The sequence below is a fragment of the Dysidea avara genome, chromosome 8, assembly GCF_963678975.1.
Source record: "Dysidea avara chromosome 8, odDysAvar1.4, whole genome shotgun sequence".
In the NCBI taxonomy this organism is placed as follows: Eukaryota; Metazoa; Porifera; class Demospongiae; order Dictyoceratida; family Dysideidae; genus Dysidea; species Dysidea avara.
In genome coordinates, this window is record NC_089279.1 from 5,533,219 (window position 1) to 5,560,100 (window position 26,882).

General features: G+C 39.9%; 3 protein-coding genes across 4 annotated transcripts in view; all 3 read left to right on the forward strand.

Annotated features, from left to right (window-relative positions):
• LOC136265169 (uncharacterized) overlaps window positions 1–26,882 on the forward strand; it is a 67,025-nt gene that overhangs the window by 13,060 nt on the left and 27,083 nt on the right. The window contains exons 9-10 of the mRNA XM_066060011.1: window positions 3,377–3,438; window positions 3,498–3,741. The gene's annotated coding sequence lies outside the window, so the exon portion shown is untranslated. The remainder of the gene's footprint in view (window positions 1–3,376; window positions 3,439–3,497; window positions 3,742–26,882) is intronic.
• Window positions 1–26,882, forward strand: part of LOC136265172 (uncharacterized) — a 40,932-nt gene that overhangs the window by 3,636 nt on the left and 10,414 nt on the right. The gene's annotated exons all lie outside the window — the stretch shown is intronic.
• On the forward strand, window positions 3,736–26,726 carry LOC136265166 (tripartite motif-containing protein 2-like). 2 transcript variants are annotated; one of them, XM_066059992.1, is made up of 6 exons: window positions 3,736–4,574; window positions 7,983–8,082; window positions 8,135–8,213; window positions 22,132–22,975; window positions 23,025–23,171; window positions 23,222–26,726. In XM_066059992.1, exon 6 carries the CDS (start codon window positions 24,344–24,346, stop codon window positions 26,585–26,587), a length of 2,244 nt encoding a protein of 747 aa, XP_065916064.1. In that variant the 5' UTR covers window positions 3,736–4,574; window positions 7,983–8,082; window positions 8,135–8,213; window positions 22,132–22,975; window positions 23,025–23,171; window positions 23,222–24,343; the 3' UTR covers window positions 26,588–26,726. The 2 variants fall into 2 exon arrangements, with proteins under 2 accessions (XP_065916064.1, XP_065916065.1); XM_066059993.1 differs by lacking the exon at window positions 3,736–4,574 and having other exon boundaries at window positions 5,409–8,082.

Consider the following 26,882-nt stretch of genomic DNA (forward strand, 5'->3'; position numbering starts at 1 on the left):
AACATTAAGGCTGCTGAGTTGTCACTTCGACTTTTGCAAACACCTGGACTGCAATCGACGAAGAGATTTGAGACGGACTGGTACTCGATGGCTTGTTCCTCTGAACACACTGACTCAGCCAATCGGTTTCGGACAACAAGATCAGCAAGTGATTCATGTGATTGAATAGTACTCGAGTGGAAATTGTATTACTTCATCCTGTTAGTCGAGACTAAGCTCCAGACAACTGAAAGGGCCTGTTCATTCAAACAACTTCCGGCTGGGGCAAATAGAACCGGGCCTCGAATAGAACACGGACCATCATACTGAGACAGGTCATAGATCTGAGTGCCACTGCTACTACAATCAAAGGTAAGTTATGCACACTACTACGGGCCTATGTGCTTCCAATTTTGGCACAGTACGTACTTTAATAAGCTGTAACTAGCTAGCTGTGCTACAACAAAAAAAAACTAAACAAACTAGTATTTTAAAAATTGTTAATTTAAAAATGAGGTAGGGATCTATACAATAAAAAGTAGTGAAACAGGAGATGAATGATGGTATTACAATGGGAAAGTCCCTACTTTGGCACATTAGCTTGAGCTATGCTGTAACACCATCAATCTCTTGTTTCACTACTTTTTATTGCATAGATCCCCACCTCATTTTTAAACTAACAATTTAAAAAAAATACTAGTGCTATACTGTATGTGATTGGATTTTGGAAAAACAATCCAAATCGCACATTAGAAGTTTCGAGATAAACGGTTTTAAAGAATTCAAGCCAGCATAACTCTCCAGGGATAGCAAGCATGCGTATGAAATTTACACTAAAGATGCATCAATCTGTTACCTTTCAGACCACTTCCAGTACTTGTAGCTGCTTGTAGAGTTTCCCGCCAAATAAGATAGAAAGTCTGAGCTGTTGTACGAGTGAAGTAGTATCACGAGTGCTCACAAAGGAGTGGCGGGGTGGGAAAGGGTTAGACCTCAAAATGGAGACAGACCACGATTGGAGTCCAGAGACAAGATTACAGGGCTGTGCTGGCTCCTTAGTGGTTGATATGTAGTAAAATCTACAGAAAAAACGTCTGGCCAACATTGTCAGGCTGTCCACCTGTAAATCACTGATTCTTGCCAAGCCAGGTCCCTCACAAGGCCTAAAACCGCCATTCGAGCTCTACACACACCCCAGAAAAGATGTCTGTTGAAACCAGCCCAGAGTAGTTTGAGTGGTGCTGAGTGTCAAAACTACTAGTACAATAGTGTAGCTATCCACTGGTGGTGTTAGTTTTGATTTTGCCTCATGTGCGATTTGGATCGGTTTTGTAAAATCTGGTCACATAATGTGTTTATCGGCTTGATAATTTTTATATCAGTTATCTGAATATCAGCTGAAGTCATATCAGTATACTTCTAATATGTACACCTTCTGACCAATAGTGTCCTGATTATCAAGGTGTCCTGATTTCTAGGTCAGTTCATGTACTGATGATACTTAACAGTCTTAACTAAGTGTCTGGTGTCCTCAAGTGTCCAGGTTCCTATGTATATTTCACTGTAACATAATCATCTGTCCACACATTTCTTTATGAACCTAACATTTTCTCCTTTCTAAACCCTCAAAGTGATCTATAAATGTTACATAACCCATCCTCATATTTCTTATTCTGTGACTGTGTATTTCCATTAAAGTATCTTGAGCACAGTAGGGATATAACACCTCTTATTGTTTTACTGTGATTTAATATCGTGCACTACTCCAGCTTGTTTCAGTACTTTTTATCAATGTACTGTGGTCCCTACTCTAGTTGAAAATTTCACAATTTTGTTGTGTGGCTACTTGTATCTTACGGATCATGATGGTTTGGGCTTTTATGGCCAAAATTATTACCCTAAAACCAGCCTCACAATACCTCCGTGGCATCTTGGCTAGGGCTGTGCAATAATAGTAAAACCCATATCTTGATAAGTGACAACCATTTTATCTCAATAATTGATATTATCTCAATAATGGTGTGACATCATAGGACTATTTTGTAAACACAGTTTTACAAATAAAGTCAAGCAACGCTTGTTATTTATCAATTCCCCAACTAGTTTGAACCTTTCCCATCTATTGTAGTTCACAATGGCAGAGTGTATATTGCTGAATATAGTGGTCAACGTATTTCAGTATTTCAGTGTGGTGGTCAGTTTTGTCAAACATTTGGTTCAGGTCATTTAATCAATCCTTATTACATCACTGTGACCAACAATGATCAGTTGCTTGTTGCTAATTATGGTCACCACTGCATCTACACATTTACACTAGATGGTGCCTATGTGGGCAAGTTTGGTGAACAAGGAACCAGCAGGGGTAAACTGAGTAGTCCAACTGGTATTACTACAGATAAGTATGGCTTCATCCTTGTGTTAGAATTTGGGAATTGTCGTGTATCTGTCTTTGACAAAGACGGTATATTTGTGCACTGCTTTGGATCCAAAGGCTCTGCTCAAGGACAGTTTTTATCTCCTAATGGAGGATTAGCTATTAGTAATGATGGTAAAATCTACATCACAGACTGTGGTAATAACAGGATCCAAATCTTTTCTGACTAGACTGACTAACACATGTAGCTTGTTTGTATAGTGTGTTTAATTGTCTCTTAGGTATATGTAGACCTTTAGGAAATTTTATTTGTTTATTTTGTATATTTCTAATGTATATTTCTCTTATCAAGAATGTACTGTGGTAGCATATATTATGTGGTCATTACTGCTTACTTAAGGATACTATTTATATTTTGAGCCATGGAAAATAGAAAGAGAACATAAGGTGCATGTGAAAAGGGGAATTCCCTAATGATTATCTGAACAAATGAAAAATTATCACTATTACAAAATATGTCACTACTCATGTTCTATCCATTAAAACATCAATGTATTTTTTTTTTAATTACAGGGGCATATAATTACATAATTATGGCGTTCTAATTAATTTGTAAACATGCACACCTCATACTGACCAGAACTTGGTGACGATATTGCTTCCATGTGCTGTATGTGCTTCTAACTACCCATCATACAAATTGCAGTAATGTAGGTGGACATGTTTTGGAAGAGATCATGTTGAAAGGAGTTCCACCAGAAAGATAAAATTATCTTGATCATGCAACTGTTTGTTACGTTGTGCTTTGTGTATAGTTTTGTTTACTGAGTTGTTTCGGTGGGTCCGCAACTACAAAATATCCTGTATGAGATTTCAAATCTTTGAGATTTGACAAGAGTTCAAACAATTTATGGCATAGATAGTATATTCAGAGCAAGCAAAATCTTTAGTATCTGCAACATTTTAATCACGTGATCCTAAGTATCGGAATACGTACGAAAAGTTTGATTTCTTATCTACTAGATTACAAGATTTCAAAGGAATTACCTCTCGAGGAGGTTCTGAGGTTTGATTCAATGGAGAAGGTGAGTGAAGATTACAAATTTTCTAGTGGAATCTATACATTTACGCCAATTTGCGCTAGGTCGATACACGTGCACTGACGTGGAGCAATTAAACTCGGGAGTCATGTCTGCGCCTGTATTGTCCTGCGCCGGAATCTCGATGCACTTCAAGAAGCCACTCGTAGCATGGATGCATCAATCTAGGGGGCGGAGCCAGCAGGAGAAGTAGCGTTGACAGGTTGGTCTGCTGTACAGTACATGTTAGAGATGGTACACGTGACCACTTGGCCATGGTGAGCTACTATCACAGCCACTACAGTCACAGTAAGGCTATCCCTGACACCTAAAACTGTAGTACCGCCAACATGAACAACCTCAGACGGGAGATTGAACTTTTGATGAAACTCCAAGAGTACAGGAATCATGGCTATGGTGCGGCCTGCTATACAAGAATGATAGCTATAGATTTATGGTTGTATTCCCGTCAAGATGATGTTCATGACAGATGTCTATTTTTATAACTTTCTTCATTACTCTGAAGGATGCACTAGAGTGAAGATTACAAATTTTCAGTAGTAAAGTCTATACATTACGTCAATTTTCGCTAGGTCGATACACGTGGAGCAAACCCGGGAGTCATGTCCACTCCTGCATATCTGTGCACCGGAATCTCGATGCACTGCAAGAAGCCACTCCTAGCATGGATGCAGCAATCTAGGGGCAGAGCTGGTGAAGTCAGCAGGAGAAGTAGCGCTGACAGGTTGGTCTGCTGTACAGTACATGTTAGAGATGGTACACTTGGCCATGGTGTGCTACTGTCACAGCCACTACAGTCACAGTAAGGTTATCCCTGACACCTAAAACTGTAGTACCATCAACATGAACAACCTCAGACTGGAGATTGAACTGTTGATGAAGAAACTCCAAGAGTACAGGAATCATGGCTATGGTGTGGCCATCTTCAGCCTGTTCAACAAGAATGATACAGAAATATGGTTGTAATCTCATCAAGATGATGTTCATGGTAGATGAGTCTATTTTTATAACTCTCTTCATAACTCTTTGAAGGATGTCTACATGGTCTCTGTTGATGGAATGGAAATGTTGTCTATGTCTTATTGGTCATTAGTTGTGCTTCCTTCGTCATCATCATCAAGGTGAGTTTGTAACAATAAGAAATATCCGAGGGGTCACCAACGCCCATGCAAAATATCAAAATTGTGTATGAGATTCTAAATATTTGAAAATACAATATAATTTTTACAGTGATATTTATATTCTGTTACTTGTGCCGGGGAGAGTGGCTGACACAGCCTAGGGGACCACAGGAGCCTTAGTTTACAGAGACACAGGTGTACTTTGTAAAAATCCAGTAGGCAATTAGCTAGCCACTTCCCATCCTAGTTTGACCGAACGTCTTGTCCTTCTTCATGACTCTAGTAAAGATTTGTGTGACTCACTAAGACTCGTTGATTGCATGTCCAACTTAGTAATGAGTTTGTGAATGAACAGAAATGAAAAAAATCAGACTGTACATAATTCAGATTTCAAATATTTATGGGTTTCTAATTGGATTTTTTTCAGATAGTGTATGTGAATCCCAAGGCGTTGGTGACCCAGGCGGCATGGATGTGGTGACCCCTTGGGAAATATCTGAATATAATTTTATAAATAAGACCATTTAAAAATGTTACTAGGTGGCTTACTTGTACAAGTACACAAAACTTTAAACTAGAGTAGGGACCATAGCACATCGATAAAAAGTACTGAAACAAGCTGGAATAGTGCACAGTATTAAATCACAGTAAAACAATAAGAAGTGTTATATCCCTACTGTGCTCAAGATACCATAATGGAAATGCACAATAGGGATATAACACTTCTTATTGTTTTACTGTGATTTAATATCGTGCACTACTCCAGCTTGTTTTAGTACTTTTTATTGATGTGCTATGGTCCCTACCCTAGTTGGAAATTCTAAATTTTTTGTGTACTTGTTTGTTAACTTTGTTGTAAATAATTATTATGAATGGTGAACCCATGCATACCGCATCTGAAATGGTGCCGCACACCCCAGCTATATCAGTTATATATATATATATATCGTCTGAAAAGTGAAGCATCCATTATGCTTCGTTTGCTATGTTACACAGCAGTACGAATAAAGAACTCTTCGAAAAGCACCTCTGCAATCAAAACAACCATTATGACAAATACGGATGATTTCTGTTACGAAGGAAGTGTCACATGCTACCGCCAAATCGACACTTTTCGCTGTCAGCAAAGATGCACAAAGGAGGACACTGGTAGCCGATAATTAGCTGTTTTTACCATAATCGGAAATCGGTTGTAATGGGCTGTGACCAGCAGATTATTAGTCTATTCAGCTTCAACAGATGCAGTACCACTGGAGGGGGGAGTGTATAAACAGTGGAATGGACTACTGGAATGGTGGAATGGAATTTTTTAAAGTTCAATATCAGTTTTTACATCCAAATAAGTACAACTCCTCCCCTTAAGTAAGCAAATAAATAGGATTCCCCTTAGCATAATATTCACCTCACCATAAACAAAGTTTACCAATGTAATGTACTGTAAAGTCAGTTATGAACATGCACAATGGCAGTTTATTGGGAATGCCAAGAAGACTCCTGACTTAACCCTTGTTCCCAAATGATAAAAGGTTAGCTAGCTAGCTGATTACATGTATGCATTGTAAAGTACATTCACTGTACAATGAAGTATTCATCTATTTATTATCAACTTTACCAGTTAGGCACTGGAGGGTGAACACAGAAGGCAGAGCCTGTACGAGGTGTTTACCACTAACCTAGCTAGGAGCCTAAGCGAAAATCTTTGGGTAAAGTGAAACGGGACTATCTTGTAAGCTATGAGAAAATTTAAGCCAAATTAAAGTTTGTTGTGGCAGTGCCACATTACACACTGAACCAAGCCTCCATTAAGACAGTTAGTTTCAGACAAGTAATAAAGTATTGAGGTATAAGTCATATACAAGTGCTGTGGTGAGGAAAAGTATGCTAAATGAACTGATTTCAAGGGGATTTCAAGGGGAATCTTATTTATTTGCTTACTTAAGGGGAGAAGTTGTACTTATTTGGATGTAAAAAACAATATTGAACTTTAAAAAATTCCATTCCACCATCCTAGTAGTCCATTCCACTGTTTATACACTCCCCACTGTAGGGCTGGCTCTGGTATGTACTTAGGTAATCTGTTTATGTTTTGTGGTAACCACAAAGATAAACAGTGATGATTCAAGCTCTAGCTTACTTGTCTGACTAGCAACTTTGAGTTAAGGTAGGTGTACATACCCCACTAAAAGTAGAGCCAATGCTGTGAGATTGCACAAGTATTATTTGTAGAGACCTACAATCGGGTATCGGTTAACTATCGTTAAACGGGGTAAAAATATATCAGATATCAGTTTTTCCTAAAAAGTGGGAATTGGTACAACACTAAAAATTACACACACCCTGTACACTAACACCATCAATAATATCACTGATTTAATTAAGGAACTTGCGCATTGTTCAACACTTAAAACCTTCTAACCGCCAAATTTGTAGAGGCTCCAATCTAAGTACTGCTTCTAAATTGCTATAACTTACAAACCATACCATACAATCCTATAAAACTATACATCTATTCACTTGCTACACCTAACACTTATACCTGCGAACACTCTAATAGAACATACACCTGTGGTGTGAACTGCTTTCCCAGTAGGCTGTACCGGTGTTGTACCAACTGAAAAACGACAGCTCAGTCCTTGTAGACTATCAGAAATTGTGTATTACTTTGAGTTTAAAGGCTGATAAAACATAGCATGTGGGCACAAACTGCACTCCATCACATGATGGGTTATATCTCAGTACTGGAATAGCATATTTGTATTCTGTAACTTGTGTTATATGACCAATTATACGTTTAATAAGGGGTGATAATTTCATGACTAGTATAATGGTATAAAAAGTTACGCGTCATGAAAGTTTGAAAAAGTAAACAAAAAATAATTTATGTGCCCACATGCCCTGTTTTCGCAGGCCCAGCTAAATTCATAATCAATGGTCTGCACTAATCTGAACAGACTTTGTGTTGAGAACAGAGTTGTGTATTAGTGATGATCCAGTGTAGTATAACTCTTGTATGTACTAAATGTTGTGTATTAGTGATGATCCAGTGTAGTATAACTCTTGTATGTATACTAAATGTTTTGTACACTCTTGAAACTTCTCACCAAACAACTGGTGGAATGTGCAATGAAGATGACGTTGTTTGTGTTTAATGATTTCATATGGTATTAAAAGTGCAGTGCTAAGTTAAAGTGTGTGGCATTTCAGTATAGTGTGTACTCTACTATTCTGTTGTTGTTGAAACACAGTACAATGTAACAAGATTTGGATAGCAGTTTGTACAAGTACTGTTTCCTACTATATAAAATGGTTGAATGTCCTTCATAATCTGTACCATTGTATTTTTGAAATTCAGTGTGATTGTTCAATTAGAGTGTTTTCTTTGTATTATTTATTATTAACACTTTACAGTGACCAGCACTGAATGTTATAGTTAGAAGCACTGCGATGCATGGAAGATTGGAAGAATTTCACAAGTCTGCTAATACCATTGAAAAGGAATGTGACAGAGGTGACCACTACATAAACACATAATATTCATAGTTGATGTTATCATATTGTAGAGTTGAAAAAGAGTGTCAATGAAGCAAAAGAAGCTTGTACCAGGACAGTTAAGACAAGTGGCAAAGAAAACTAAGAAGGGTGAGGGCATGTTTTGTGTGTAATGAAGAAGATTATGTTGTTTGTGTTTAATGATTTCATATGGTATTAAAAGGGCGGTGCTAAGTTAAAGTGTGTGACATTTCAGTATAGTGTGTACTCTACTATTCTGTTGTTGTTGAAACACAGAGCAATGCAGGGCTCAAAATAACAGTCTGTCATTTTCTGACCCGAAAGCCACAATGACTGACCAAATTAAGTGGTCTGACATCATACCCAAGCATTTAAAAAGACATTGTGTATGCAAATCACAACTACGTATTATGTACCAGTGGCTGACCATGTGGCATGTTGGTCTGTCATTTTGACAGATCAAGTAAGAAACCTTATATTGAGCACTCCAATGTAACAAGAGTTGGATATCAGGCAGTTTGTACAAGTGTTGTTTCCTCCCATATAAAATGGTTGAATGTCCTTCATAATCTGTACCATTGTATTTTTGAAATTCAGTGTGATTGTTCAATTAGAGTGTTTTGCATGTTTTATTAAATGTATCTAGACAAAGCTCTGTATGTTGTAGTTACAAGCACCACCGTGTGCATGTACAGAAAATGCAACATGTGGGGGTGTGTCGAGAGGCTAATACAGCATGAAGTGAAGCCAAGTGCTGTATTCATACACACAAAGGTATGTAGTATTATATTGTACCTCTGGTCGTCTTGCTCAGAGCATTTATCTCAGAGTGCCCAAACCACATCAATTTTTGGGTTTGCATAATCTATTTCACAACTGATAGGATTAGTTTTAGTGATTTACAATGTCACATGTGATCAATCATCTTGTCTAAGTGAGGTTCTTTTCATGACATTTCTTACTGTATGACTCATACAGTTACTGTAGCTAATTGGTACTGTAATACAGTACTTGTCAGCACATGTGATCCTCCCATACAAAGTGCAATATGGGCTTTCCCAACCAAGTCACTAAACACTTTTATCATCACCTGATACCATTTGTGGTCCAGATAACCAAATGATCTACTATATCACCTAAACATGTACTGGTATATACACTACACTACAATATCTTAGTACTATGATAGTGTAGGGAGTAGGAGAGGAGTATTTATTGGCCATCAAATGATTTTAGGTACATTCCTTAATGGTGATTACCACTTGTATGATTTCCCTGTGGTTCATGTTACTGCTAATTTACATACTCCCATTTAGCTACTTTCATGACAGCATGACCAGAGACATATACAATTTTTTAAAAGATAAATTTCTAAGGTCTTCTTCGCCATTGCCTGCTGTTCCATATACAGAAGAAGCCGTAGAAGAACAAAATTACGGGATCTTGTGTGCTCAGGGATGCATATTGTTCGACTATAGTCTCTATAACGTTAATAGATGGCAGATTGAAGTTGTGCAGCACTCTTTTACCTTACAAGATTGCCATATTAGGGTCTCTAGTAAGCTTCCTGTGTTCGCTACAAGAAGCCGTTCAAGTGCACATGCAAGGCATCGGTTTATTCTCTTCCTAGCCACCACAGTGAGTGTTTTGTTTGTCCATTATAGGGGGAAGAATGGTAGCGCTGATATTATGGCTGCTTTTCACACACAGAAAAGGTTGGGTAGGATATTTATTACAACCCTACCATTTAAAAATATTTTGTGGTCTAACCACATATCATCAACAACCCTCCCATATGGTATCCATGTCATAAACAACTTAAGGGTGTGAAACCTGACAGTCTTATATTAGTCTGGCTGTTGAAGGGTTGGACCTTGATGAAATTGGTATAGAAGAAAATTTGGTATCAAAAGAAGCGAATGTTTTTGTAGAATGACATATTCAAAGTCCACCAAAAACCACTTTGGGGAATTTTTTTATTCCTTGTTAAATTTTTTTACCACCAACATTTTCAAGGACAATGTTATTCTGTATACTTCACAAACTGTAAAACGAATTACCATAAAACTATATATAATATTGTTTGCTATTGTCTAAGGAATTTGATTATGCAGTTTCTGTTTACACAACAGTAACCACAAGAGTCTTATAAAGCCATAACTAGTAAAAATCGGATTGTCAGCTTTGTGAGGACATTGTAACACTAGCAACCGGTGTCCTAATGTTCCTTACAATACAATAAACACTGCCAAGTCTTCTTATAATTGAAGCAAAATACGTTAAGGCTAGTTTTCAGGTGCTTTACAACTATGCATGCGCAAACACACACCTGGCCTAAAAGCCTGTCTTATAGAAAAGTTGCACTACAATCTCGTAACTTACCTCCTGCCTTTTGCTATCCTTCTCTTGTATAGACTACATGGTTATCGTTTCAAAAATCTCTTTAGTATGCTAGAAACACGCCATAGATGAACAGGTGATTATGTAATGTTATGCGGAATAGTGTGCGAAGGAATCATTTACCCATGTTCCCGTGCTTGTAGGGGCATACACTTTTCAGGATAGGTGCTTTGGCTGGTTTAACATATGAAGAAAGTTATAGCATGTCTAAATTGCAAGGTTTATAGCATCAGGGCAGAACGATCAAGCCTGCAAACTAATTCTATGATCTTGCTTGTATTATTTCAACTGCTTTGAGTCACAATGGCTGATTAAATGTTACACATGGTGTTGGGATATTCAGTTGTTCAGCTTGACTTTGGATGTACATCAATGTGGAATATAATGCAGTTATCATCAAGATGGGTTCAAATCAATAATGGGCAGTCAGATTTTCAAAAAGAACCATGGCAGTTAGAAAAGGCTGTCTGTCTACATAAAACCTGAACAATTTGTTCCAAGTATGACTGAATGTCCATCCACAGTGCCAGAGAAGATTAGTAATGGCATAGTGTATGGAGTTTGTAATCCATTGATTGTCGAAGCAGCTATAGATAATTCCCATACCATGCAAGCTACCACTACCATCTAATGATGCCACATTGTGGTCAACATTATCTGCAACCCACTGGCACTCTGCAAGCAAGTTATCAAGGCTTCACTCTGAATAACAGATTGTGTGTATCTGTTTACCTCATCATAACTGATGGAGTAACTTAGCTGTGACAGTTCATTTACAAGCCACCTTTACCCAAACACATGGTCCATCTCAACACCAATGCCAAATAGTGTAGTGGTTATAACAGATTTTGGTCTTGCAGACTGTATAATTGAATGACCAATTCACCAATGCTGTTCTGCTCAGGTTGTATAAGGAAGAGTTGCCAGAAATGTTTGCAGATGGCATGGTATCCATTCCAATAACATTAGCATTAGCAATATCTTCATTAGTGAGGTATGATTTTGTATAATTATTCTTTCCCTAATTTCAGCCCTTACAATTTTAGCTGCTGCACTTACTTACTAAGCACTCTGCTTCCTCTTCTATGTTTTCTTTCTTTTCCGAATACCATTTGTCATTGATAGTATAACCTGCCATGTTTCTAAAGCACAAAACAGAACCACACCCCTTAACCTCTGCAAAGAATATGCAGCCTTCATAATGTTTGTGCAATTTTTGTTTTAGGAGTATAAGTGTCAGATCCTCCAGATAATTATCTCATCTTGTCATGCTATTCTGATAGTGTATAGAGCTCGGCATCAGCCTCTGATTCAAGCCACTGGTCCAACATGTGGAACCAATGCAACATCCCTTTGTCCTCGGCCTACCTGGAACACTTTCTATTGATAAAGTGTTTCCTTTATTTAGCAAAAATCGTGAATAACAATTTGCATGGTAATTTTCCTCTGCTACAACTAAATCAAAACAGCCATACAGATGTTTCTGAGCCTCAGATGCCCATGTACCACCCCTTTTGTCACAACACTCTAGTAGATTATCACGCATAGCAAGTGTTGTAACATTGTGTATTTTGTTTCTCTGTGGGTGGCAAGCATCAACTTCAGCTTTTTCCCCACATAGCATACAGTTTTCTTTCCAATTAAATGATATCAAGCTAGATCTTAACCTTTTTGCTTATGGAAGCTGATCCTCTTCAACACTGCTGCAACAAGTGACCCTTCTTTGGTTGGTGTAATCTCGACTGCAGCTTTTATGTACTAAGACTTTTCCAATAGGAGTCTGAATGAAGCATTCAATGTCCACGTTCTTTACTGAAGCTAATAAGGCTCATATTATAATAATACCCTTTTCTGTCACTGTAATAGTTTTATCATTTTAAAATCCTTGTTTGCATATGACACAACTGTCTACTTTAATTGTGCTAACTGCTCCTTAAGATCCCTCTTCGACTGTGATAAAGCTTGATCTACAGTCAAAATATGCACAACTTCAAACCAGCTACTAAATTTTAATGCAATTTACTTGTTAATGATAACGCAAAAATTAAAGATAAATTAATAGGTAGAATAAACTAGCAACATGCACTAAGAACAGATTTAATTAATGATCATTACTGCATGTGTAGATAGTTAATAGTCAACAGCTTACCTTACAATAAAAGCTTTATATTGCAAATTTCAGTGATCAAGCACTAAGCTGGTATAGCTCTCAGACGTTAGAAGCACTTTAATAAGCTCAACTAACTCAAACACTTAATACTATACTCATACAAACAACAAATTGTGCTCTGTATTTATACTACAAAAACTGAATTATTTTATTGCAAGATGGAAGACGTGTATTTTCTAGCATCTGAACAAAGTGAAAGAGCAGGAAAATAAGCTCCCACGTGAATGGGGTGTGGTATTGCGTCATGTCATCATGTGACGCAAGGGTATTTATATGTGTGTAGTGTGCATTATATTCAATCTATGCCACGTGTACAACGTAAGTAGGTTGGCTGTAGAGGTGTACCGATAATCGGATCAACTAAAATATCGGCCACCGATAAGGTAATTTTTACCAATATCGGTATCGGTACAGAACAGCAGGAGGACCGATATCGCAACCGATATTTATACAGTAGCAATAGTTTGTGCATAAACAGATTATGCATTGGTTTTCTAGGCTTATACCAAGGAAACTTGCTGTACCAGCTTTCTCACAAGCCATTAGAATGCGGATTAATGCAGAAATATCCGTGTAAGACTTCGTGGGAGTATACATAAAAATGTTTGTGGGCATCTAATTGTCTGGATTGCACAATAGAAACTCAAGCTATATACCACCACAGGCAGAGTACATGCACATGTTGTGGTGAATGTACACTTTTGTTTGCTTAAAACTATAATGCAAATATTGGATCGGCTATCGGTTATTGGTTTCTTTTGGTGGCATCAATATCGGATATCGGTACATGCCAAAAACCCATATCGGTACACCTCTAGTTGGCTGTATTTTCGTTTGCAAAATTTTTCGTGGAGAAATGGAGGCAAAGTTAGACGAAATGATGGCGGAGTTCCGCGAGACCAAGAAAGAGCTGGAGGGAAAGATCATGTCGTCCCTGAACGAGTTTAAGCGGGAGATGAGTGCTGCACTGGAGAAAACCGTTCAACAGTTCTCCAAGAGAATTGGCTCGTCCACCTATGAGTTTAGAAGGAAGGGGAACGAGCATCAGTTTAACTTCAATTGCGGCATTGAGGACGCCATCGACATCGCCAAGTCCGAGCTCGCCAGGATCAAGCCTGTGGACCCCGAAGCGAAGGAGGCCGTCAAGAAAGCTGAGCTGAGCCTTGATGAAGGTACCAAGGCGCTTGCCACAAGGCAAAAACATATTAAAATAGCTGACCGCTCGGACCTTAGCTGAGCGACGGTTAAGCACTACATGGCGGATCCTTTGGCAGATGGGCCGGAGGACGAGAAGGAGATCGCCAGGTCGGAGAAGGAGGCCCAGAAGGAGCAGGAACGATCTCAAGTGAAGAGGGGTGCTAAGCGTGGTGGTGGTGGTGGTGGAAAGTTCAGGAGGCCAAGACAGGATCACCACCGGGAACACAGATTTGACCCATACCCGGAGTATGGTAGAAGAGAGCGGTTTGCTCTGCCACCACCAGTGCCTCAGCGGCAGTTTAAGCCTCGTGTGTTGGGGCCATGTTTTTGCTGTGGTGCGTATGGCCACATCCAAGCAACTTGTTCAGCGCCACCAAGAACGTATCCTTTGTTACAGCCTGTGGTAAGCACCAGTGCTGAGTCAGATGTCTGTATGTGTGATGAGTTGGATGTAGATGATATGTGCATGGGATCAGGTTTATTTTGTGAATGTGTTGATAGCACAGTATGTCATCCCAAGAACATCACAGCCTGTGTTAGTAGAGAGGAAGCCTGTTCTCCAGTACTGAACAAAAGTGTCAATAAGGTCACCACTGACATAAAGAGTTATGGAAAGCATGCCAGTAGGGTGAAGGGTGACAAGCCGGTATCCAATAATGGCACTGAGTTAAGAAATGATTATAATATGGTGGTGGAGAACCACTATAAGGGTGGAGACTTGGCAACCAGGTTTTGGGAGTCAGACAGTGCAGAGCCCCAAATCACACGTGTGCAGGGCCGGCTAAAGCAAAGATCTGTTTTTTGGAAAGACGTGTTGCATGCCCCACCCCCCATACTGGATTGTATCAAGAATGGGTACCGCCTACCTTTAAAATTTATCCCCCCTTCCTGGTCACAGCATAACCACCAGTCAGCTAAACTACACAGTGAGTTTGTTAATGAGGCAGTGGAGAGCCTTCTTAGTAATCGCTGCATCATTAGAGTCCGAGAAAGTCCACACCTGTGTAATCCCCTTTCTGTTGTAGCAAATTCAGCAGGTAAATTACGTTTAGTCCTTAATCTAAAATACCTGAATAAGTGTTTGCATGTTATTAGTTTTAAATATGAGGACCTACGCACTGCTGCCCTAATGTTTGAGAAAGGTGAGTATATGTTCAAATTCGACCTCAAGTCGGGTTATCATCATGTTGATATGCACCCAGACTACCATAAGTTTTTGGGTTTCCAGTGGGAGATTAAGGGTGTTCTAAACTACTTTGTTTTTGCCGTGCTACCCTTTGGACTGTCCACAGCTTGTTATTTGTTTACAAAGCTCTTGAGGCCATTAATTAGATACTGGAGGGGACGTGGATTGAAAGCCATAATTTACCTTGATGATGGGATTGTGGCAGTCCAAGGCTTTGAGAGGGCTCTGCATGAGAGTATGCTTGTCAAAGGAGACCTTGAAAAGGCCGGACGTGTGGTCAATGTGGAGAAGAGCGAGTGGACGCCATCTAATAGTATAGAATGGCTTGGGTTCCTGATAGATCTCTCTAAAGGAGAGTTTGCCATTCCTGAGGACAAGATAAGGGTTCTTAAAACTAGGCTGCTAGAGATACAGAGTGTTAGGTGTGTGCAAACAAGGTATTTGGCTAGTGTGATTGGTAAGATAAACTCAATGTCCCTTGGCCTGGGTCCCGTCTCCCGCCTGATGACGCGGAGCATGTATGCCACTCTGAATACCAGACTGTCCTGGTTCCAAAAGTTGGAACTATCGGCAGAGGCCTTAGAAGAAGTAAGATTCTGGCTTGACAGGTTAAAAGATTTTAATGGGCAGGATATTTGGCCTAAGCCATCAGCAGTCCGAATGGTTTATTCGGATGCTAGTGCTACAGGATATGGGGGATACACTGTTGAGCATGGGAACCTAGTTGCCAATGGCCAGTGGTCAAATGAAGAGGCAACACAAAGTTCTACATGGCGTGAGTTGCATGCAGTGAGGATGGTGCTAGAGTCCTTTAAAGACAAGCTTAAGAATGAAAGATTACGGTGGTTTACTGACAATCAAAACGTGGTGAGGATCGTACAGCATGGTAGTCCCAAACCCCTCCTGCAAACCGAGGCCTTGAGCATTTTTGCTACTTGCACCAATAGCCACATCCGAGTTGAGCCTGAGTGGATACCTAGAGAGGAGAAAGAGTTAGCAGATTACTACAGTAGGGTCGTGGATTATGATGATTGGATGCTAAACCCAATGGTATTTCAATGGTTAGATGGCATATGGGGCCCCCACACTGTTGATAGATTTGCAAGCATAAGGAATGCTCAACTCGGTAGGTTTAACTCCAGATTCTGGACACCGGGTGCAGAAGCAGTCGATGTCTTTACCTGTAGTTGGGCGGAGGATAACAATTGGTGGGTCCCACCTGTTCATTTAATACCTAGGGTTATTAGACATGCTCAGAATACAAGGTCCCAAGGCACGTTAATCATTCCAAAGTGGTTGTCATCCCCTTTCTGGCCACTGTTGTTTCCAAATGGAATGGAGCCAGCAGAATTTGTCGCGGCATGGATTGAATTGCCCCAAGACAAAGAATTGATTTTGCCGGGTGTCCTGGGCGCTAGCTTGTTTAAGTCTGTCCCCAACACCCCAGTTATTGCCATGAGACTAGAGTTTAATTTTTAGAATAAAATTATGGTGTTAACACAAATGATGGGTAATTAATAATAAAAAAATTAAAATAAATTTTAAATAAAAAGGAGTTGTATAAGCGATACTTGGTAGATATACACTGTGTGTGTGGAAGTATATCCTCCTGTATGTCATAGCCTAATTACTGCCTTATCTGGTAGACGTCAATTGGGCATTACCAACTCCTAAATGTTCAGTCGGTCAAGTTGTGTTAGCCACATCGTGTCAGTCACAGCCCAATGTAGCCGGTCACAGCTTGATGTAGTCAAGTTGTGTTGGTCACAGCTCAATGTAGTCATGTTGTGTTGGTCACAGCTCGATGTAGCCAAGTTGTGTAGGTCACAGCTCGATGTAGTCAAGTTGTGTTGGTCACAGCTCAATGTAGTCAAGTTGTGTTGGTCACAGCTCAATGTAGTCATGTTGTGTTGGTCACAGCCCAATGTAGTCAAGTTGTGTGGTCACAGCTCAATGTTGTCAAGTTGTGTTGGTCACAGCTCAATGTTGTCAAGTTATGTTGGGCACAGCCCAATGTAGTCAAGTTGTGTTGGTCACAGCTCGATGTTATTCAAGTTGTGTTGGTCACAAATCAGGTTAGTCAAGCTGTGTTGGTCACAGCTCAATGTAGTTGAGTTTTGTTGGCCACAAATTAGGTTAGTCAAACTGTGTTGGTCACAGCTCAATGTATTCAAGTTGTGTTGGTCACAGCCTGATGTAGTCAAGTGGGTTGGTCACAGTTTAATATTAGTCAAGTTGTGTTGATCATAGCCCAATGTAGTCAAGTCGTGTTGGTCACAGATCAATGTCAAGTTGTGTTGGTCACAGCTCAATGTAGTCAAGTTATGTTGGTCACAGCTAAATGTAGTCAAGTGGTGTTGGTCACAGCCCAATGTATTCAAGATGTTTGGTCACAGCCCAATGTATTCAAGATGTTTGGTCACAGCCCAATGTATTCGAGATGGGTTGGTCACAGATCAGTGTTAGTCAAGTTGGGTGGGTTGCAGTTTAATGTTAGCCAAGTCAATTGATTTGTCACAGCTCAAGTTGTCTGAATTGCATTGGCGGTAGCTCTGTTATTGTGTGCATTCAGCATATTTAATTTTGTAGGTGTTCTTGCACAAGGAACTTGGAAACTGATTGATTAGTTGGAAGACCCAGAATTGAAGGACCTGGCTAGTAGGCTGCCACAAACAATCCTTCACAGCCGTGCCAGCAATACGATGAAGAAATACCTCGGAGCATTCCGAAGATGGAAGTTGTGGGCAGTTGGCCACAACCTTTCGCCAATTCCTGCAAGGCCCCACGAGTTTGCCCTATACTTGCAATACATTGGTGAGACAAAGGGGTCCAAGTCAGCAGTTGAGGAAGCCTGCAATGCTGTGTCTTGGGTGCACTCAAGTGCGGGCCTGCCTCCATTGCTTTCGGATTTCTTTGTTAAAGCTACTTTGTTAAAGCTACGCTGGAAGGGCTAAGGCGTTCGCTGGCCAAACCGGTAGTGAAGAAGGAACCAGCAACAGTCGAAATGTTAGAAGCTATTGTGGAGGATGCAGAGAGGTCAGGCTCACTGTCAGATTTACGACTAGCTACAGCCTGCCTGCTAGGCTTCTCAGGATTCATGCGTGCTGCAGAGGTGCTGGAGCTTAGACCGTGCGATTGTATAGTATCAGGGGAGATGATGAAGATACGCATCACCGGTAGCAAGACTGACCAGCTAAGACAAGGGGACGAGCTGCTGGTGGCCAGGACTAAGTTGCGTACATGCCCGGTAGCTATGTTGGAGTGCTACATGGCCATAAACCACATTTCGTGGGATGACCAAAGATACTTCTTCAGGCCAATACAGAAGATGAAGAATGGTGAGAAATTGAGGGAATCCGGGAGAATCAACGATACCTGCTTGAGGGACCTTTTCAATAGGAAGATAGCTGCTCTGGGTTTCCCAGCTTGTGAATTCGGTCTGCATAGTTTAAGAGCAGGTGGGGCAACTGCAGCAGCAAACCACAAAAGGCATGGGAGGTGGAAGTCAGAAAATGCCAAGGATGGCTACATAAAAGACAGTGTGGAAAGCAGGCTGGAAGTCTCCAAGAGCCTAGGTCTGTATCTTTGCTCATACAGCTTTCTTTGCTACATCTAATCAGTTGTTAATAATGACAGCCAACCCCTAGTGGTGGCACAACCCAGTTAATCATATGGTAACTGCATGTGTTGGGGTGTAAGGATACAAGTGTTGTGGGAGATGTATTTTCTAGCATCTGAACAAAGTGAAAGAGCAGGAAAATAAGCTCCCACATGAATGGGGTGTGGTATTGCGTCATGTCATCACATGACGCAAGGGTATTTATATGTGTGTAGTGTGCATTATATTCAATCTATGCCACGTGTACAACGTAAGTAGGTTGGCCCCCTCCCTCCCTCCCTCCCTTATTTTCCTTGACAGATTGTTAGGTAGATGATAATGAATTGGATGGAAAGATTATGGACTTTATTGTGATTGGACACAACTTGTTTTTAGATTTGTTACATGTTTTATGCATACATTGGGGTGGTGCTCTTTTTGGGTTTTTCCCTGGTGGTTAAAAAAAAAAAAGGCCACCAGGTTTTTCCTAGAGTAGTATTGGGCTGGACTGCAGGGCCGCCCACAGGGGGGGGCAACTGGGGCATTTTTCCCCGGGCCCCAGCCTGAAAGGGGCCCCAGGAGGCCCCACGAAGGGCCTCCTGAATACTGTTTAAAAGATCGATATACCCTAATAGAGCAGTCAGATCTAAATACTCTAATAGAGCAGTCACAGTATTCTTCAGAGGAGCAGTGTAGCAAGCTTATAGATAAGGAGATATGGTTGGTGATGGGTAGTTATTGTCATTGCCAGCAGGTTGTGACCTTGTTTTTTTTTTTTTTTGGTCTTCACTTTACAACTTGGGTCAAGGGCCCCACTTTAACTCTTTGCCCTGGGCCCCTTAATTTCTCTGGGCAGCCCTGCTGGACTGCTATGAATTTTTTTTGTTAGTTTATTATGAATTTGCAAGCCCCCACCTCATTTTTATTCTAAATTTTCATTGTATAGTAGGATTTGTCGATTGTGTGTGAGATGTAATCAGTTGTTAATAATGACAGCCAACCCCTAGTGGTGGCATAACCCAGTTAATCATATGGTAACTGCATGTGTTGGGGTGTAAGGATACAAGTGTTGTGGGAGTTACAAAAACAACAGACCTACTACAGCAATAGAGTCACTTTAACATTGTAAGGCTGCCTTATATTTATAGTAATTAATCATACTTCATTTCCTAATTACAAAACAAAACTCCACCATTGCTAGGTGTGTACTATAGTCTGGTATAGCCCAACCTGCATGCAGAGCACTCCAGACATACATAGGCCATTACGTCACACCTTTTAGCCACACACATGGTAGCTACGTATATTCTAAAATAATAATGGTGAAAGGTGCGGTGAAAGGTGCTTATTGATATTTTGCATTAATATTATACAAATTGTACACTAATGCTGGCATTTTTGATGAAACAAGTCAAGTATGGGTGCAAGTTCATGTGTGAAACACTAAAGTCAGGCTAATTAATATAAATGGTCATAAATTAAATTCCCCGAATGCCATTGAGGTGGATTTTGGATATGTTGTTGTCTGAAAAATTCCGCTTCTTCTGACACCAAAATTGCTTCTATACCAATTTCTTCAAGGTTTGACCCTTTTTTGATGTTTAACAGCCAGACTATATGGGAGGATTGTGTGCTACTGTGCTTATGTCACTGTAACTAGCTACTGTGTTCTTACTCTAGCACATTCTCCAATCAGCTAGTGACACTGACAGTTGCAAGTATTTATGAACACAACACATGCTAACCAGACTTAAATTTGCTGACTATACCTATGGTGTTCCACTTTATGACACACTGCTGCTAGCAGGCTACACCTAGGCTTTCCAGGGCTAGAGCCCAGTCTAAGTCCTGGCAATTGGAACTCATTATGCCAGTTTAAAGTAGTCTTGCATGGGTATGACTGCCAAATCCCTGGTAATCGTGTAAGACTGGCTACGTCACTGGCCACTAGTATAGTGACATTGTGATTTGTACATGCAGACACCGGCACAGGAAGACTTCGGCCAAGCCTAGCCATCTCCTCCTATTTAGCTTGATTAACACCAACTCACACGGTTGCTGCTGCATGTAGCCTTGCATGTTCATATGTGCAACTCGTACATTTATACAAAGGTGTTGTAAGCATCATCACTACAATAACAGCACTACAGCTACTATCTATAGCTATCTCTTCACTACCTATTCTGCTAGACAACTCTACACCTATAATGCATGTGCTTGATGTATGCATCGTTCTTCACTTTTTTTTTAAAAAATGGACTCTACAGGAATTATAACACTAACAGTTACCATTCTTATAACAGAGTTTCATTCTTTTCCTTCTTTTAGAATAAACACCTGAGACATCTTGTTCTTCTTCAAGTCTCCTGTGCCGTCATCAACACTGTCTCCTGTATGATAGGTGCACAATCAGTAATTCTTCTGACAGGTAGCTAGCTCATATAGCAGTGTGTTTTCAGCAATGGCACAAAGTGTGACGATGGTGGCTGAAACACTGAGTAGACTAGGAATTAATATATCCTACCTTATTATTTTGTGAGTGTACAAATCAGAATGAAAATACAGTCTTTGTCATAGATTACAAATTAATATTGCATTAAGATATCTAGTTAATGAGTTAACCTTTTAAACTGAGGAATCTCTGTTAGCTTAGGCTACATTATAATGGGCCAATTAACTTATAATCTATAAATGGATTTGGAAAAAGTACACAAACTAGACATAAAATAAGAAATAGGGATCGCTAAAAAAAGCCACGAAACAAGAAGGGATCGCTGGGGTGGTAATGTAAACCACAAATCCCTATTTTGACCCTCTATAACGCTGGGGTGGTAATGTAAACCACAAATCCCTATTTTGACCTTTTATACTCAAATGGAGCATTTATAGAGAGTCAAAATAGGGATTTGTGGTTTACATTACCACCCCAGCGATCCCTTCTTGTTTCGTGGCTTTTTTTAGCGATCCGTATTTCTTATTTTTAATTTTTAATATGTCTATAATATTACATATTACATTACTTTGTGTCCACAGCCTTAAGCTGTCACCTGTGAAACTACCACCTTATCACGTGACATGATTGCATTGTTGGACAATGTGCAATGTGCAAATCTTGGTTATAAGTAAGAAGCTGGTGAATAAGCTTCATTCAGTAGGCCTCGTTACTTCGTTGTGGCTAGGCATTACTCAGTGAATCACTAACGAGATTAGTAACTTCATTACTTGTAGTAATAATATTATGTAATATTAGATTGATTCCAGTAACTATATTACTTAGGTAATGTGTTACATTTGTAAGTAAAGTAACTTGAGTTATATCACCTGTATTTATAGCATATTTTGTTATATTACTTAGTTGCCACAAAAGTAATAATATTACATAACACATTACATAAGTAACGTGTTACCCCCAACACTGATCATATCAGTGTTTTCTTTACATTGTACAGAGAAATTTGATGAAGTACGAATTAATTTGAGGTGTAATATTTTGTAGTTAATTACAGGAGGCTACAAATAGAATACAGTCCGTCCATGACCTGGAGAGAAGACAACTTGTCAAACTGTCAGTTGAAGAACGTACCTGGTACTGGTTGTAGACAATCACTGGACTGGACTGGTGGACTGGACTACTGGACTTAGGTATTTTCCCTTTTAAAATCAAGTATTTGGGAAACTGGTTGTAAGTATACTAGTCTCATGTAGTTAGACCACTCCTCCACATTTAAAGAAACCCACACACAAACTAAAGAAAGGTGTGATCATGCCAGACTTGTCAACTTCAGCTATGTATAGAGGTTCTAATAGTTCTTGCACGTCAACAAATCTAAAACAGAAGTCACATACGGTAATTATAGTTTAAAATTCAAATTGAATCAACTTGATTGGTTGAAATCTTGTGCACATGATTTCATTTGTTGTTGCTGCCGTGCAAAAACTATAGAACCTTTGTATCAGCTATCGAATAGCAAGACAGTTAACTGTCACCACTGAAGTTAGCCGACTCCATGACTATAACTTGTAGGATACATGGTTACTACAACACTACATACACATGTGCTGTATGGTTTGTACTTCATGATAAGACGAGTGGTAGTCGTACAATAGAGATTATGTCAAGAAAGAGAATTGCACATGATCCTAAGATAAGAGATAGTGCCAAGTAGACAGGTCCACCTGCATATTTTACATTCAATGTAGCAATAGCTACAATCAATTGCCCAAATATGTGCTGAAATGAATAACAAACAAAAAAAAACTGAGTCCACCAGTCCAGTCCACTAGTCCAGTCCAGTGATTGTATACAACCCCTGATACTGTACCTTGATTAGGGAGTGATGGTGAGTACATACATCACTTTACATCATATGACATCATGTGTGGTCATAGAATGTATGGTTGGTGATTTACAAAGATTACAAGATATTTCACAAGAGTTGTCTGTTGCTATTGAACGGCCTAGTGTTCTCCCTGAGAAATCTATTGATTATTTAGCAGAGGCATGTCCTTTGACTGCAGTAACTAGTGATTTTCAAGGTAACATTTTTGTTTCTGTACATGTTGTGATTTGTTTACTTGTGTTTTAGATTCTCTATCACTTGGCATGTCACGATCCCAGATTAGTGGCAGTCTTACTCCACAGCCTGTCCGTAGTGTATCATCAACTTCAGGACTATCACGATGATCACAAAGCTTTGATCAGTTAGATGATCCTGCTAACTACTACTCTGAGGTTCCTTACACATCACAAACTATGGGTCAGCCTGTGTCACCATTAACTGTATCAAGTACGCCCCCACCACCCCCACCTTCTGTTTACAATTCTGCCCCTGCACCACCCCCACCCCCAGTGTACAAGTCATCACAATCATCATTACACAAAGAAGAGGTGTATGTGTATCCGGAGCAGCCACCACCACCATCATCAGCAATGACAGAAAATGGTGTACTCCCTCCTCCTGTAAATGCCAGCCGCGGGATGACTTGATGACCCAACTTCGCAAGAAAGCAGAGAGTGTAGGATCCCCGATACGTCCCAGCACACCAGTAGAAGAGCAACTGTATGTGGAAGTTGAGCCACCCAGTTTTGTACTCTCTCGGCATTCCATGCCCATCTCATCCCCACATCCCCCTGTTCCTAATAAAGTCCCACAACTGATGACACCTCCAACTACACACATGAGGAGATCTGATTCTCAAGTACCACCACCAAAACTGCCCAAGCCATCCCGAGTGTTGCTAGTAGTTACCAAGACAACAGTGACAGCGAGGATGAGAGTCCACTAGCTAAGGCCCTTAAAGGTGCCAAACTGAAGAAAACTGTTAGTAATAACTGCTCTGCACCAAAGGTGTGACCCTGCTAAATAATTATATTATTATTGTAATGCAATCCATTTTGGTTAAGGGTATAACTGGATGTAAACCTTCTGAGGTTATTTTTGTTGTCATATTGTAATGTACTGTCCAGATTATCACTGCTCTAATGTCAGTCACTATTACACTGTAACATCACTTATTGTGTAACCTTTTGTAATCACCTAATCATGATAATGACCTATATACACCAGCATGAGCTGGTTCACAGTTTAAAATATCCAGGCAGTACAAATCATGTGATCAAATCATCACTGTTTACATCTCTTTTCGTTTGGGTGGGGATTTTCTCCACCCAAACATCAGCACGAGATTTATAATAACTACATGCAACAATGGCTGCCAAGCAAATGAAGAAGATGACTGGTCACCTTGCGTGTCCTATTTGTTGTGAGCTGTACAAGAATCCTAAATATCTCCCCTGTTATCACTCGTACTGTGAAGCGTGTTTGACGAAGCTACAGGGAAAGTCAGCGAACGAGTCCAGCATCGCTTGTCCTGAGTGTAGGAGAGCTAGCGTCGTACCAGCTGGAGGGGTAAAAGATTTGCCGAACAACTTTTTCATTAACCGCCTCTTGGATGAAATTGCTCTAAAGCGCAAGGTTGAGGGAGAAGAGGAAGTTAAATGTGATCTTTGTGTTAGGCGGGACTCGGAGGACCCGGTGGAAGTTCTGTGCCTTAACTGTAGCGCCTTCCTGTGCAGCCGATGTACTGACAACCACAAGTACAGTAGAGATTATCAAGACCACAACATGATGCCACTCAATGAGGTGCAGTCTAAGAAAGAGAACGTCACTGTAAAACCAAAAGCCAAGTTTGCTTTATGCCAGGAGCACGAAATAGAACTGAATTTTTATTGTGAAACGTGTGAGCAGTTGGTGTGTCACTACTGCATCATGAAGGATCATTTACAACATGAACATGATACTGTGAAGAAGGTGGCTAACAAGTATCGACAACAAATGGATGATATGATGAAACCAGTAGAGAAGATGATTGAAGGACTGTCAACTGCTCACAATAAAGTACATGGTGTTAAAGATGAGATTGGAGCTAAAGCTACCAGTGTTGACAAGGAAATTGATGTATATTATGAAAAAGTGCAGCGACAGTTGCTCCAACGATTGCAACAACAAAAAGATGATCTAAAAACAGAGTTGCATAAAGTGTTGGGACAGAAGCAGAAAGAAGCTTCCCTCCATTTGGAGAAGATGGAACATTCCCAAGCAGAACTAGAGAGTGTGAAAGAACTAAACAGTGCAGTGAAGAGAGGGTCAGATCAAGAAGCATTGTTGATGAAGAAACAAGTGATGGATAACGTGAAGAGGTTGGGTGAACTCTATGACAAGTTGGGAACTGAGCCAGTAGAATGTCTTGCTGTAGAATTTGAATGTGTCAAAGATTTTGATAAGTCATTTCCACAGTTTGGTAAGCTTTATATCGGTCCCAATATTTCCGTTGCAAATTCTGAAGCTTTAAATGTGCCTAAAATGATTTCAAAAGTGGAAATGGTTAATTTCAACGTAGTCACTAAAGATCGCCATAATCACATCTGCCACAAAGAAGGTAGTGATATTACCAGTCAAGCACAGTCCAGTAGGGGAGATGTCATTCCAGTAGAAACGAAGGATAACAAAGATGGCAGCTACTCAGCATCATTTATAGCCAATCATGTGGGAGATCTAAGACTATCAGTTACTATTAACAAACAACACATTAAGGGAAGTCCTTACCTTGTGAATGTGCACAGAAACTATCGTGCAATGGATAAGCCAAACAAGATTGTTGATGAAGGAGGGCTGAAACACCCACGGGATATTGCATTTGGTAAGGATGGAGTATGGGCTGTTGGGGATGACAGTAACCATTGTGTGTGGATGTTTGATAGTCAAGACCAACAAATTAGAAAGATTGGCAGTAGTGGAAATGGTAATGGACAATTTAATTATCCACTGGGGGTAGCATTTGATCCTGATGGCCACTTGTATGTTACTGATTATAATAACAACAGGGTACAGAAGTTTAATGCTAATGGAGACTATTTGCTTCAGTTTGACAGTGGTGGATCAGGACATGGTAAACTAAATCATCCCTTAGGTATTGTAGTTCACAATGGCAGAGTATACATTACTGAATGTGCTAGTAACCGTATTTCAGTATTTCAGTGTGGTGGTCAATTTTGTAAAATATTTGGTTCAGGTCATTTATCCAATCCTTATCACATCACTGTGACCAACAATGATCAGTTACTTGTTGCTAATTATGGTCACCACTGCATCTCCATATTTACACTAGATGGTGCCTACGTGGGCAAGTTTGGTGAACAAGGAACCGGCAGGGGTAAACTGAATAGTCCAACTGGTATTACTACAGATAAGTATGGCTTCATCCTTGTGCTAGAATGTGGGAATTGTCGTGTATCTGTCTTTGACAAAGATGGTGTATTTGTGCACTGCTTTGGATCCAGAGGCTCTGCTCAAGGACAGTTTTCATCTAATGGAGGATTAGCTATTAGTAATGATGGTAAAATCTACATCACAGACCATGGTAATAACAGGATCCAAATCTTTTCTGACTAGACTGACTAACACATGTAGCTTGTTTGTATAGTGTCTTAATTGTCTCTTAGGCATATACAGACCTTTAGGAAATTTTATTTGTTCACTTTGTATATTTCTAATGATATTTCTCTTATCAAGAATGTACTGTGGTAGCATATATTATGTGGTCATTACTGCTTACGTAAGGATACTGGTTTTGTTAATTTATATTTAAGGCATGGAAAATAGAAAGGGACCATAGGGTGAAAAGGGGAAATCCCTAATTATCTGAACAAGTGTAAAATTTTCACTATTATGAAATGTCACTACTCAT

What these genes read in the sequence shown, in the direction of transcription:
- LOC136265166 (XM_066059992.1), top strand. Translation starts at nt 24,344, where the DNA reads ATGGCTGCCAAGCAAATGAAGAAGATGACTGGTCACCTTGCGTGTCCT.